This window comes from Schistocerca serialis, chromosome 2, assembly GCF_023864345.2.
Source record: "Schistocerca serialis cubense isolate TAMUIC-IGC-003099 chromosome 2, iqSchSeri2.2, whole genome shotgun sequence".
NCBI classification, from domain to species: Eukaryota; Metazoa; Arthropoda; class Insecta; order Orthoptera; family Acrididae; genus Schistocerca; species Schistocerca serialis.
The window spans coordinates 1,092,802,716-1,092,815,620 of NC_064639.1; the positions used below are offsets into that span (position 1 = coordinate 1,092,802,716).

The 12,905-nt window shown below is 38.5% G+C and overlaps 1 protein-coding gene across 3 annotated transcripts in view; it reads right to left on the reverse strand.

Moving 5' to 3' along the window:
* The window catches only part of LOC126458550 (L-threonine 3-dehydrogenase, mitochondrial), a 220,191-nt gene that overhangs the window by 23,674 nt on the left and 183,612 nt on the right, over positions 1-12,905 (reverse strand). The window contains exons 1-3 of one of the 3 annotated variants that reach the window (XR_007585657.1): positions 5,718-7,209; positions 4,582-4,786; positions 1,977-2,115 (exon numbers count right to left, since the gene is read on the reverse strand). Coding sequence is in view for 1 of the 3 variants with exons in the window: in XM_050095670.1 (XP_049951627.1) it covers positions 1,855-2,115 (261 nt within the window). In the remaining 2 variants the exon portion in view is untranslated. Of the gene's footprint in view, positions 1-1,854; positions 2,116-4,581; positions 7,210-12,905 lie in introns of those variants that run through there. The other 2 variants (XR_007585656.1, XM_050095670.1) reach the window with 2 other exon arrangements.

Genomic DNA, 12,905 nt, shown 5'->3' on the forward strand with positions numbered 1-12,905 from the left:
AGCCATGTCGCAATTCAATATTGTTATTTAACAGTCGCATACTGTATGATTCATAAAACATTGATCCAGAGAGTGGCAGACATTGGCTCACCACGGCATCTGAAGTGTGGGTTGATGAATATCTCATACATATTTGTTCCCAACAAAGCTATCTGTCAAGTAACCCAAGAATAATAACAACAAAATGGCGTAAAACTCGAGATTAGGCTACTATGGGATCTACCCTGGTTAATCCCCTTAACCCTCTGTCGTGTTAGTTAAGGGCATAATGCCTACTTCTTAAGAGGCACCTATTGCGCACACATTTACAGGAAGAGTAAGCAGGTGCACAAAAAAAAACATTATGGAAGCAATACAGTCAGTCTGGAGGGGGTTATTTGCTGTTCATTGACACAGCAGTTGTTGCCAGGTAAGAAAGGAGGAAACAAGGTATGCTACAATTCTCTTCATCGAAAGGAACTGAGATAAGTAGTTTATGCAAACTTGAAGGCTCAAAAGCATCTTTGTAATGCTAGTCAGCATTCCAATAAAATCCAACTGCTACACAGTACTGCACAACTGGAATTCATTTAGAGAAAAAACAGTAATTCTCTGTCTTTGATCTCCGACTCATTTTATACTATTATTTACATGAAATTGCTTCCCCATTTATTTTCCTTGATTTAAGAAGACAGAAAACTGCTTCCTACGTGTCCCACACCATTGCGTCTACTTAATACGAAAGATGCGTAACATACCACTCACAGATGACAATACTATGAAAAGAATAGATTGCTATGCACCATATAGCAGAGATGTTGGGTCGCAGACAGGCACAACAAAAAGACTAATAAACACACAAGCTTTCAGTTAGAAGGCCTTCTTCTGAACATCAAAAGAGAATATGCAATTGATTAGGACAGGCATACTCAAGTGAATGTCTACAGTTCAGAACAATTGCTCTATCTGATAACTAATGTAGTTCAAAAACACAATGAGAAAAGAAATCTGAGACACTGTTGTAGGTTCCATAATAAGAATCCCAATTGTCAACGAGTTGAAGTATGCACAATTGTTATATGCTTTGTATTGGATAATGTTCTCTGCAATATCAAATGGCATAACAGTTTTCTATTCGGTCTTGCCAACAGTGCAGTGATCATGTAGGTATAAAATAATAATGAGACTAATTTAAATCAAGGCATACATCTGCGTGCAACAATCATCAGCTATACTTGCTGAATTTCATGAATTGATGAGATAGACAAAATAGGCACTGTGCTGTCAGTGGATTTCCTGGAGTGACGAATGTTTATAAGCATCTTGGGTATCATGTACAGCTAGTAAAATTTTATGGTTATTCCTTGAAGGAGCTGCTTATTGTCATCAGTCAGGAATACATTGTGCTAGCGAACAACAATTCATGGAGTCACCTGATGATATTATGACTCCATGTAATACGTTCATTCTTAAGAGTGGAGGAAATATTTAGCAAATTTTATGTATGGTAGGAGGGCCTAGTATATAGCCACTTCCAGATAAAGCAAGTGATTGAAAAAAGAAAAATATCTCCTGAACCCTCATTCAAAACACTAAACTAAGCCACCACCATATTGTCTTCCACTTCTTTAACTTCTTATAAGTTAGTTTCCTTCTTTTCTAATCAAATAATGCCATGTCTTCACAGAATTTAAAATTGCGGTCTTTGCTTTCTCAAACACAAAGTTTAGTATCTACTCTTATCTTAGGCTCAAGTGCAATTCCTGTTAACAGTTAATATGAATCTAAGTTATGTTATTTTATCAATGACATAATTTCATGTGAACTACTGATAACACAAATAAACTATGAGAAAAATAAATGTTGTCCCCATACCTGTTGTGCCACCTCCAGGGGGATCACTTGAAATTACACCAGGAAAACGAAGACATCTGAAATCCAAACCAAACCGATGATGATAGTATTCTCCAAGAAGTTCAGCATGAACTTTTGACACACCATATATCGTCTTTGGTCGTTGTATAGTCACATTTGGAGTAGGTAAGCGAGGTGATTCTGGACCAAAAGCACCAATAGTGCTTGGAACAAACAGCTTCAATTTGTACTGTTTTGCCAGTTCAATGACATTGTGTACACCTGTTAGTAAGAAATGATGATATTCAGTATTTAATTTGTCAAAATTAAACTAGGAACAAATTTACTGCTATTCATTTGACATAATGACAAGTGGGAACATGTGCTGTGATAGTTTTCAAATTAACACTGCAAATAATTTTGTTCACCAGTTGTTTTTTTTTTTTTAACACTATGGAGTGGAATCTACTAACTGAAACCATACCCCCAGAATTTTAACTAAAGTTCAGAATGATGTCTCATATTTAATACACTACACTGCACTAACAAGCAAAAATGATTATCACAAAGAAAACCTGTGGAAGGTTCTTCTGAATACAAAATGTTCATCTAAGGCTGAATGTCTGTGACAAACAACAAAGGAAAGAATGCTTGAACACGGCATGCTGAAAAAGGTGGCAAGCATTGGGAAGTATTGTAACTCTACAAAAATGTCAGCAGATGAAACTAAATTGACAACTAGTTCTACCCCTAGTCTGCTACAGCACTCTTCTAGATAGCCAAGTCTTGTCCTCACAGAACTTAAAAATGAGTTCTTTACATTCAGAAGCAACCAAAGGATTGGCGTGTTATAAGAAATTACTATGCAGTACAGAAATACAGTATGTAAACTAAGTGATGGAAAGTTGTAATTTACATGTTCAAGGAAGCTCAAAACAGATACCGTATAAATAAGCAACTTCAGTACATATTTTGTTATAGAATCGTTGCAGGTCAAGATGAACATAGAATTTCTGGGTGGAAGCAAAAACAGGAGAGCAGAAAATCAATGAGAAGTGGTGCAACAAAGGACACACTACAGCAGTAAGATGCCCAATTTGAGAGGTGGGAAAATATCAATTAAAAGTAAAGTTTAAGAACTTCAATTTAATACATGTTCATAATGCATTGAAGACAATATACTTGTCACAGTTTGTGAGCCACGACCCTCGAAAGGTAAAAATATGTAATGCACAATATTATACAGGGTCTGAGGTAGGAACATTCTGACTTTGACATATTTGTGGAATTAATACCCGATTACTGTGTCACTCATCAACTTTTCATTAAATTAATAATTATTTCACCTTCAATGGCCACTTGGATGCAGCAAAAGTACAGCTTTCTTGCATTACAATGACTGCCTGTCTCTGTAATTTAGATACACATAGGGCATCTTTACTCTCATAATGAGCCAGTTCTTTCTTTATTTCCTTTATAAAATTTCCTTGCTTCTTCTCCTGATTACCGGCTATATTTCTTGTTGGAGATCACCAGTCTGACCACCACCACCACCACCACCACCACCACCACCACCACGACCACCTTCATCGTACTTCCATTCACACTAAATGAACTAACAAATAGCAGTGGCTTCATTTGTTAAGAATGCCTCTCTTATAGTCCCAGAATTACAAGAGCAGTAATTTGTTTTGGTGCATTCACCACAACAGTAGTCTTATGAGTGCTTTTGCTCCTCAATTTCTGGTAGTTGCTGTTCCAAGTGTTGAGGTACTACTTGGCTCCCTCTACATCCCTGGAGGCGCTTCCTTATTATGGGTTCTACAGGACTGACATAGCAAAAATAACAAGAATACTTTTAACAATGGAAAGTCCAGGCTGGAATATAACAATATTATGAAAAGGAAAGTTGTTATTCGCCATATAGCAGAGACGCTGAGTCACAGACAGGCACAACAAAGAGACTGTCACAAATAAAACTTTCAGTCAGCAAGGCCTTCATCAAAAATAGACGACAGACTGGCACTGGCAATGTGGCTTCTGTTGCCCGAGACTGCAGTCGTGTGTGTGAGAATTGCATTTGCGTGAGTGTATGTGTCTTTTGTCTATTTTTGACAAAGGCCTTACTGACCGAAAGCTTTATTTGTGATAGTCCTATTGTTGTGCCCATCTGTGACTCAAGATATATTACTGTGTATAAACTATGTACATTTTTTAACTTTTTTAATATCCTATTTTATGAGGCAGAGATTGGGGATCAGACCATTATTTACCAAAACGAGAGTGGAAAACTGCCTGAAAACCACACTCAAGCTGGTCAGCGTACCAGACAAACAGATGTTAGTCCACTGCATGGATCTGAACCTGGTGTGGCTCACTACCCAGTTTCACATGCTAGCATGCTGCATGTTAAGCTGTATGTGTAGCATTTGGGCTATAAGACTATAGAAACATAATGATTAACTCAACTGGCCCAGTACAGCACAAAATGAAGTAGTTGAGACAGACTCATACAAGAACCAATTTGTGTAGGCTAATATATGTTAAAATAAAAATGAAAATTCACAGTACGGTAAAACTTAAATGTTCCAAGAAATCTAATACCATCAAGTAACTACAGGTAAGGAGCCTTACAGTTAAGCACATGCAATTTCAGCAACACTTATGATGCTTTCTAAATATTTATTATGTGTTCAGGTTAATCAGGCGCAAAGACACGATTGTGTCTCGTAAAACATGCATACTCACATTGATCATCAGCTGAGCTCAATTTCAGGTGAACTGCACAGCTGATAGCAGTTAAGGGGCTTGATGTACAGTGGACTCACTATTAGCCACACAAAGTGCACTTAAAAATTACTTTTCGTTGTGAGGTATGTCTGTAGATAACAGCCTACATCACACTTTTTCCAGCATGTACACATTTTACTGCATCCTACTAATTCATCACTTACTGAAAGTGATACAAATAAAAAAATAAAAAAAAAGAACAATGAAGCGATTAATCTAAGAGTCTATGAGAAAGCCAACAGTACGGCTAAACTTTACAAGGGGGCTATCTACGGCAAAAGTACTACCATATCTGTTTCTGCCTCCATGAACCTGTCCAGCCAACAGAAGCTTTGTGTGTCTCATTATTAAAAGTCATTTTACATTGGTATTCAATCAAAACATCCTTAACCATTATCTCAGATCTCTTCAATGTATGGCACAGACTACTATAGACAATGATTCATGAGACCAAGAGGCTGGTACCCTCTCTTTTATTTCCATCTGATGATGACAAAACAGCATTACAACCCTGTATGCTATAATATTTGTCTTCAAGCCCAAATATAAGACCGTGAAGGAGAAACACCAAATGCCATGACAATATGTCTAACACATACTTTATGGTTTGTGTATGGACCTTTTATGGATGATTTAGTCCATAAAGACACTGCTCCTATTATAATGTAATAATCAATGTACCAGAATAGTGCAACAGCACTACTATAATAAAATTCATCCAGTCAGGAAAAATTTCATAATATAGTCAACACACATTTTTTAGCAACATTAAACATCTAAAAAACACAGAAACATCTATGTGCTGCATTTTGAAGTATGCCGAGTAATAGGTGCAAGATCAAAATTATATCTCAAATCACATCAACTAACACTACAAAATTCCCACGAGTCCAAATTCCATTCCATTGACAGTGACTGCAGTCAATGTAAACTGCAGTCAACTTTTTATTTTACTCATGTACAGTCCACAAATCTACCAATGGTCCAACTACAGCAGTTTTGCCCATTCTTCTAATTGTCTCTTTCAGTTTCTCTATCGTATAGTAAGGATCTACATTAATGTTGAACATTGTGTAAAGTTCTAAAGAACTTACATCATTAACTGTTGAAGAACATTCTCCTCTCGTACCAATTCTAATAATTGTAGGAAGTGACTCAGATTTACGCAGCAACCTTTCATATCCAATAAGTGGTAGTGCCATACTTGAACTGTAACAAAATCTATCAATGCTGTGGTATGTCTGGATAACAAAATACAATAAACTGTATATGTCAGTGTTGGGCATCTGACTAATCAGCAGCAACTCATGATCTTTCTCTGATGTTAAAGGAGCAATTGCCACAGCTTTACCAAAAAACGCTGCTAGTCCTAATCTGTCATGAACCTCCACTAAATCTTGCCAATAATTGCGACTTGTTTCCGATATATATTGATTGGAAACACGTAACTGTGCATTTAATGCTCCACGGTAAAGTTCATCTCCAAGTATTCCATGTACATGAACATGCACCTGGCTGGCTCCTGCAGCAGGGAACGTATCCCAAAAGAGGACTGGAAAGCGAGCATTTCTATCAATTGAAGCGACTGTGCCAAACCACTGCAACGAAGTGTTAAAGAGATCAACAAACTCTTGAATAGTGATTTCTAATATACTATGTTTATCTGGGATGAAAAGTCCGTGCCATTTATCAATCTTAAACGTGTTCGCAGCACTTCTTGATGATTTCCCTTGAACGCGCCCAAATATTTCCCCAGCAGTCATAATCGCTGCATTACAAAAGTCACACCCTGGCAGTGTTTGATTTATAAGTTCTTCTATGTATAGTTTCGGAGGTTTCTGGGGCTTTGCTGTAGGTCTCTTCGCCCTTAACGGATTATATGCTGTAAGTTTGTGGCTATATTTATGATACACATGGGTGACTTTTTGTCGTTTAACTTCTTCGAAGAGTTTTGGATCATATCCTAGCCACTCATGGACTTTGTTTGCAAACTTTGGATGGAAATATATCTTTCCTTCTCTTATATCTACTCTGTAAATTTTGTCAAATTTCTCAAAACTTGCTTTACATTTACTGTTCTTAGATGAACGCCATAATAAAACATTTTTATACAGATGCTCGATTCCGTATCTAATATTGTTCCTAAAGCAATCGTCAGTGTGATGAATCGAAGCATGCACGACAAAATCATATTTATCGTCAGCGTTACGCTGAACTACAGAAGACCGGACGTCGTGGTCATCTTCTTCACTGTTATATAGAACAAGTACGCCTGCCACTGTCATTATCATCGCCAAAAAAACGACGTTCCTCCTAATGTTCCACCGGCACAACGACTGCATGGCAAGTTTAGAGTTGTATCACCGAGAAAACAAATGTTCAAATCACTGCACTATGCGCACGAACAGCGAACATATTGTACATGATGTAGCACGTTCGACAACTGTCAATGAGAGTAATAAAAATAGTATATTTATACTACTATTGATTCTTTATTTATTCTTTCCGTGTACTGCATCCACTCACACTCTACGAAACGAATGAAAATGATATTAACGATTAACACTTCAAACTGACAAATTTATTTTCACTGACCACACTACGACACAGCGACAAGTCGCGTACAGTAGAAACCAATGACGCAGGTTGTCAGATAGGATGTTATTGGACCTGCGCCAGAGCGGGCTGTTCGATTACAGGCCGTGTCACGTCGGAGGGCGCTTCCGCGCATAGAGGCGGAGCGATAGGGGCAAACGTGGAGGGGATGAGGTCTGCGCATGCATGGCGGCAGAGAGCGGGCAAACAAAGTACTCGTTATGTATGTTTTTGGATAGGGTCCGCCTTTAGCAAAACACATTTTTGTTTTTTAACCCAAACATGTTTCACTGCAGTTGCAGCATCTTCCGTGGGCTTTTATTTTCCATCTGTTAAAGATAAAGAGTGTTCTTTTCTGTTTGTATACATGTAGCTATTAGTTTTTAGATCGTTATTACAGATATTTGAAAAAATGAAACCACATAAATTACGAATTGATACCTTTTTACACATGGTGTGGTTTTTCTGATGTGTTGTGTTTCTACAGTGACCGTTTTCTTGCACAGTTTTTCATCTGCAACCACTTATACCTTAAAGTAGACAAACTGTTTAAGCCAAAATTACGATTTGAAAACTTGTTATTTTTATGTCTGAAATTATTTAATTCTACGAGGGGGGACCCAAAAGAAACCGAACTCCGAGGGCGCAAACTCTCCATGAATGATGTATGCACCAAACTTTCTCGTGTGATATACCTCCTGAGGAAGCTGAAGAGGGTAATAACTGACCAGTTTCTCACAATAGTCTACCATGCACTCTTCCACAGCCACATTAGCTATGGACTGTTGTTATGGGGACACTCCTCAGGCAGCAAAGATGTGTTGCTATTACAAAAAAAAGCCATCAGGATCATATCCTCTAGCAAAAGACTGAACCACTGTAACCCTGTTTTCACCAGGCTAGGCATAATGACTGTTTTTAGCCAGTATATGTTTTTCTGTCTCATATATATAAAAGAAAATCAAAGGAATTTCAGCATAAGACAAGAAATACATAATGATGACACTCGCTGTAAGAGGAACATTGAAGTGCCAAGGTGTCGCCTATCAAGTGCACAAGACAGCTTTCCAACAGTCGCCCTAAAAATGTACAATCAACTGCCTCCAGAAGTAAAATCCCTGCCACCTGAATTTTTTCGGAAAAAAATTGCTCAGGACTTGAAACAACATCCACTATATTCCTTGGAAGAGTTTTTCAACAGTGGTTCTAGTGCATGGACAAAATAATAAATATTGTTATGTTTTATATATAATTTTGCCTAAATTTAATCTTCTTTTTATGTTCTCAGTTAGCTGCACATTTAATTTTGTGTTTTACTTAAAGTACACATTTTGCCAAAATGAAACTTTATGTGTGTGATCTTGTAAACATTTTGCTTTATGGTATTTTCATCTGCTGCTATGAAGTTTTACTTTCCTGTTTAGTTATATTTCATTTTCTCTATGTTCTATGTGTTTTTGTGCACTGCATAAATATTTTATTTCATTTGCAATATAAATTTTGTATATGGTGTTGTATAAATGTTAGTTGATAAACATTGTATTTGTGACGCAGTCTGTCCAGCCATGGCTGGTAAACGACGAAGATATAGTAATAAAGTAATAATAAAGTAGACGTAGTGCAGGGTTCTCACGCTAGATGGTGTTAGTAGATACCATGAAACAGCTGTGCAGCCGGCGTCAGTGTAGAGCTGAACGTGCAAGTGTGGTATTGTGTTTCTCTGTCTGTTGGCGGGTTACCTCTGCGAAGTCGTTATGGCAACTTTAAAAGAACAAAGAGTGTATGTGAAATTTTGTTTCTTGCTTAAAAAAACTGCAACAGACACACACCAAATGCTTCAGGAAGCTTCCCAGGAGGACGCTATGAGCCGCACACAGGTTTTCGAGTGGTTTGGGCGCTTTAAACGCGGTGAGATGTGTGTTGAAGACCAAGCTCGTTCTGGACGCCCTTCAACATCGTGAACTGAGGAGAACATTCAAAAGGTTCTAGGGCGCTGCAGTCATGGACTGTGCGGCTGGTCCCGGCGGAGGTTCGAGTTCTCCCTCGGGCATGGTTGTCTGTGTTTGTCCTTAGGATAATTTAGGTTAAGTAGTGTGTAAGCTTAGCTTAGCAGTTAAGTCCCATAAGATTTCACACACATGTGAACATGTGAACATTCAAAAGGTCCACCAAAAGATCAACGAGGATCGTCGCCAAACGATCGACCAAATTTCAGCAGATACAGGAATCAGTTGGAGCTCGTGCCAGCGGATTTTGAATGAGGATTTGCACGAGACGTGTTGCTACTAAATTTGTTCCGCGCCTTCTCACACAGGAGCAAAAAACCATCTGTATGAATGTGTGTCAGGACTTGAAAACAGAGATTGCACGTTATCCAAACTTCTTGAACAAAGTCATTACAGAGGATGAGATTAGGTGTTACGGGTATGACCCAGAAACCAAGCAAGTGTCAAGCCAGTGGAGGACTCCCAACTCTCCCAGACCAAAAAAAAGCAAGGCAAGTGAGGTCAAATGTGAAGACGATGATCATTGTCTTTTTTTGATGTTCGTGGAATTGTGCATTGGGAATTCGTACCCCCTGCCCAGACTGTTAACCAGCACTTCTACTTGGATGTTTTAAGGTGTCTGCGAGAGGATGTGAGGAGGAAACGCCTGGAACTTTGGCGATAAGGTGACAGGTTTCTGCATCATGGCAACACTCCGGCACACACGGCCTTACAACTGACCCACTATTTGGCATCTCAGAGGTGGTCTGCCGTTCCCCACGCTCTGTATTCGCAGGACCTAGCCCCATGCGACTTTTTCCTATTTCCACGAATGAAAAAAACGCTAAAAGGGGAGCGTTATAACGATGTTGAGGCGGTAGAAACAGCTTCGCAAAGGGCACTGGACAATATCAAACTTGAAGAGTTCCAAACATACTTCCAACAGTGGGAAAAGAGACTTGACAAGTGCATCGAATGTAATGGAGAGTATTTTGAAGGTGACTGAAGTAATTTTGTAAAAAGGTTCATCAATAAATTTTTTATGACAACAATCCGGTTTCCTTTGGATCCCCCCTCGTATGTGTGTGTCTATTTACATAATGTTTCACTTACGTTTTCCTTTTAATCGTCTTCATCACTGTTGAACACTATATATTGAGTTGTCTCTGTCACTGTAACTGTTTCACTGCTTTACCAGCTGTAAAAGCAAACATGGCAAGCAGTGGAACAATTGAAGGTGTAAAAACAAGATGGCTGACAGTGGCACAGTTGAAGGTATTCCTGGCAGTTGTTTCGAATCTTTCAGAGGTATTAGTGATTCTTTTTTCCTTTGTGTGTGCGTGTGTGTGTGTGTGTGTGTGTGTGTGTGTGTGTGTGTGTGTGAGTGAGTGTGTGTGAAAAGGGAGAGAGAGAGAGAGAGAGATAGAGATAGAGGGTGACAGTAGGTTTAGGGATTTTTATTTTGTGTGTGTGTGTGGGGGGGGGGGGGATGGGGGGGGGGGGGTGAGAGCTCTATTGGTTGGCCTGTCTGATAATTCCTTGAGGGCAGAGAACAGGGGGCAGAGAACAGAGTGCCATTGCAGAGAGCTGTGTATTCATTTATCACTTGTTTGCCGTACACTATAGCTTTTTGTATCTGAAAATTTTCCTCAGTTATTAGTTTTTGTGGGGGGCTGTTGCTGCATTTGAGAATTTTCAAATCCATACTGATGTTTGTTGGGTTATGTTTCATGTCCATGAGGTGTTTGGCAAATGCGAAATGACAGCTGTTACTTTTTAATGCTCTTTTGTGTTCTTTGTATCTGGTATTAACGTTTCTGCTTGTCTGTCCTATATAAACTGCTTTGCAGTCCAGGCATGTTAGTTGGTAAATACCAGATGTGTTGTGTTTCTCTGTGCTTGTGTTGGTTGGTTGTGTGGTTTTCTCTGTGTTGAGCTGTCTGTCCTGTAGGCTATTTTTACCCCTTGTTTTTTGAGTATGTTGCCTATTCTGTGGACCACTTTGTTGTTGTAGGTGAGAGTGAACCATCTGTTTGTCATTGTGGGTGTTTCCCAAATGCAGCAACAGCCCCCCACAAAAACTAATAATTGAGGAAAATTGTCAGATACAAAAAGCTGTATTGGAAGGCAAACAAGTGATAAATGAATACACAGCTCTCTGCAATGGCACTCAAGGAATTATCAGACAAGCCCAACCAATAGAGCTCTCACCCCCCCCCCCCCCCCACACACACACACAAAATAAAAATAAAATAAATCCCTTAACCTACTGTCACCCTGTCTCTCTCTCTCTCTTTTCACACTCAACACACACAAAGGAAAAAAGAATCACTAACACCTCTGAAAGATTCAAAACAACCGTCAGGAACGCCTTCAACTGTTCCACTGTCAGCCATCTTGTTTTTAGACCTTCAATTGTTCCATTGCCCGCCATGTTTGCTTTTATAGCTGGTAAAGCAGTGAAACAGTTACAGTGACAGTGACAACTCAAAATATAGTGTTCAACAGTGATGAAGATGATTAAAAGGAAAACGTAAGTGAAACATTATGTAAATAGACACACACATAGAATTAAATAATTTCAGACATAAAAATAACAAGTTTTCAAATCGTAATTTTGGCTGAAACAATTTGTCTACTTTAAGGTATAAGTGGTTGCAGATGACAAATTGCGCAAAAAAAAAAAAAAAAAAAAAAAAAAAAAAAAAAAAAAAAAAAAAAAAAAAAGGGTCACTGTGGAAACACAACGCATCAGAAAAACCACACCATGTGGTAAAAAGGTTCGTAATTTATGTGTTTTTTCTAATATCTGTAATTACGATTTAAAAACTAATAGCTACATGTATACAAACAGCAAAGAACACTCTTTGTCTTTAAGAGATGGATAATAAAAGCCCACTGAAGATGCTGCAACTGCAGTGAAGCATGTTTGGGTTAAAAAACAAAAATGTGTTTTGTTAAAGGCGGACCCTATCCAAAATATACATATTGTTAAAGCAAACACGGAAGAAAAGAGCTTCAACCCCAAGATGATTAAAGTACTCGTTGCCGAACTGTGTTACTGCGTTCAGCAGTCAGGTTAATTCGCCTATGGTACATCGTATTATACATTCAAGTCTTCTTCTTCTTCTTCTTCTTTCGCTTACGCCTAAGTCCCGTAGCGATGCAGGGTCTGCGTGGTTACAACGGATTTGGCTATGAGAGGAATAATACATTTTAAAACCGATTTCGATCAAGCGTCTACATAAGAGAAATTGCACTTTACGTCTTGAGATTGCGTCAGCTGGTCCTCAGGTTTGGACTGCGTGACGTAGGAAGAGAACAACAACTGAAGCAGTTTTGTGAAGACGTCAAGTAGAATTTTTCTCAAAATGACTTGTCTGACAACAAGATAATCGAAACTGATTGCGATACTTGTCATTTACTGCAATTGGGGCTATATTATGTGTCAAAATGTAATACAACAAACTCAAATCGAAATCATTGCATATGGTGAAATTGTTTCTACTCAATGTAATTTTTTAAATGCGTGTATGTGGGTGTGTTTGACTGTAGTTAAATGTGAATCACTGAGCGTAAAAAAGAATTACAAGTAGAAAAGACTAGCGCAAAAGACAAACGTAAAAATTCTCAGTATGTTATCATATTTTTCGCTGTCAACGGGCGTTATGGGTGTAAATTAACCCGTTCGACATTGCACTG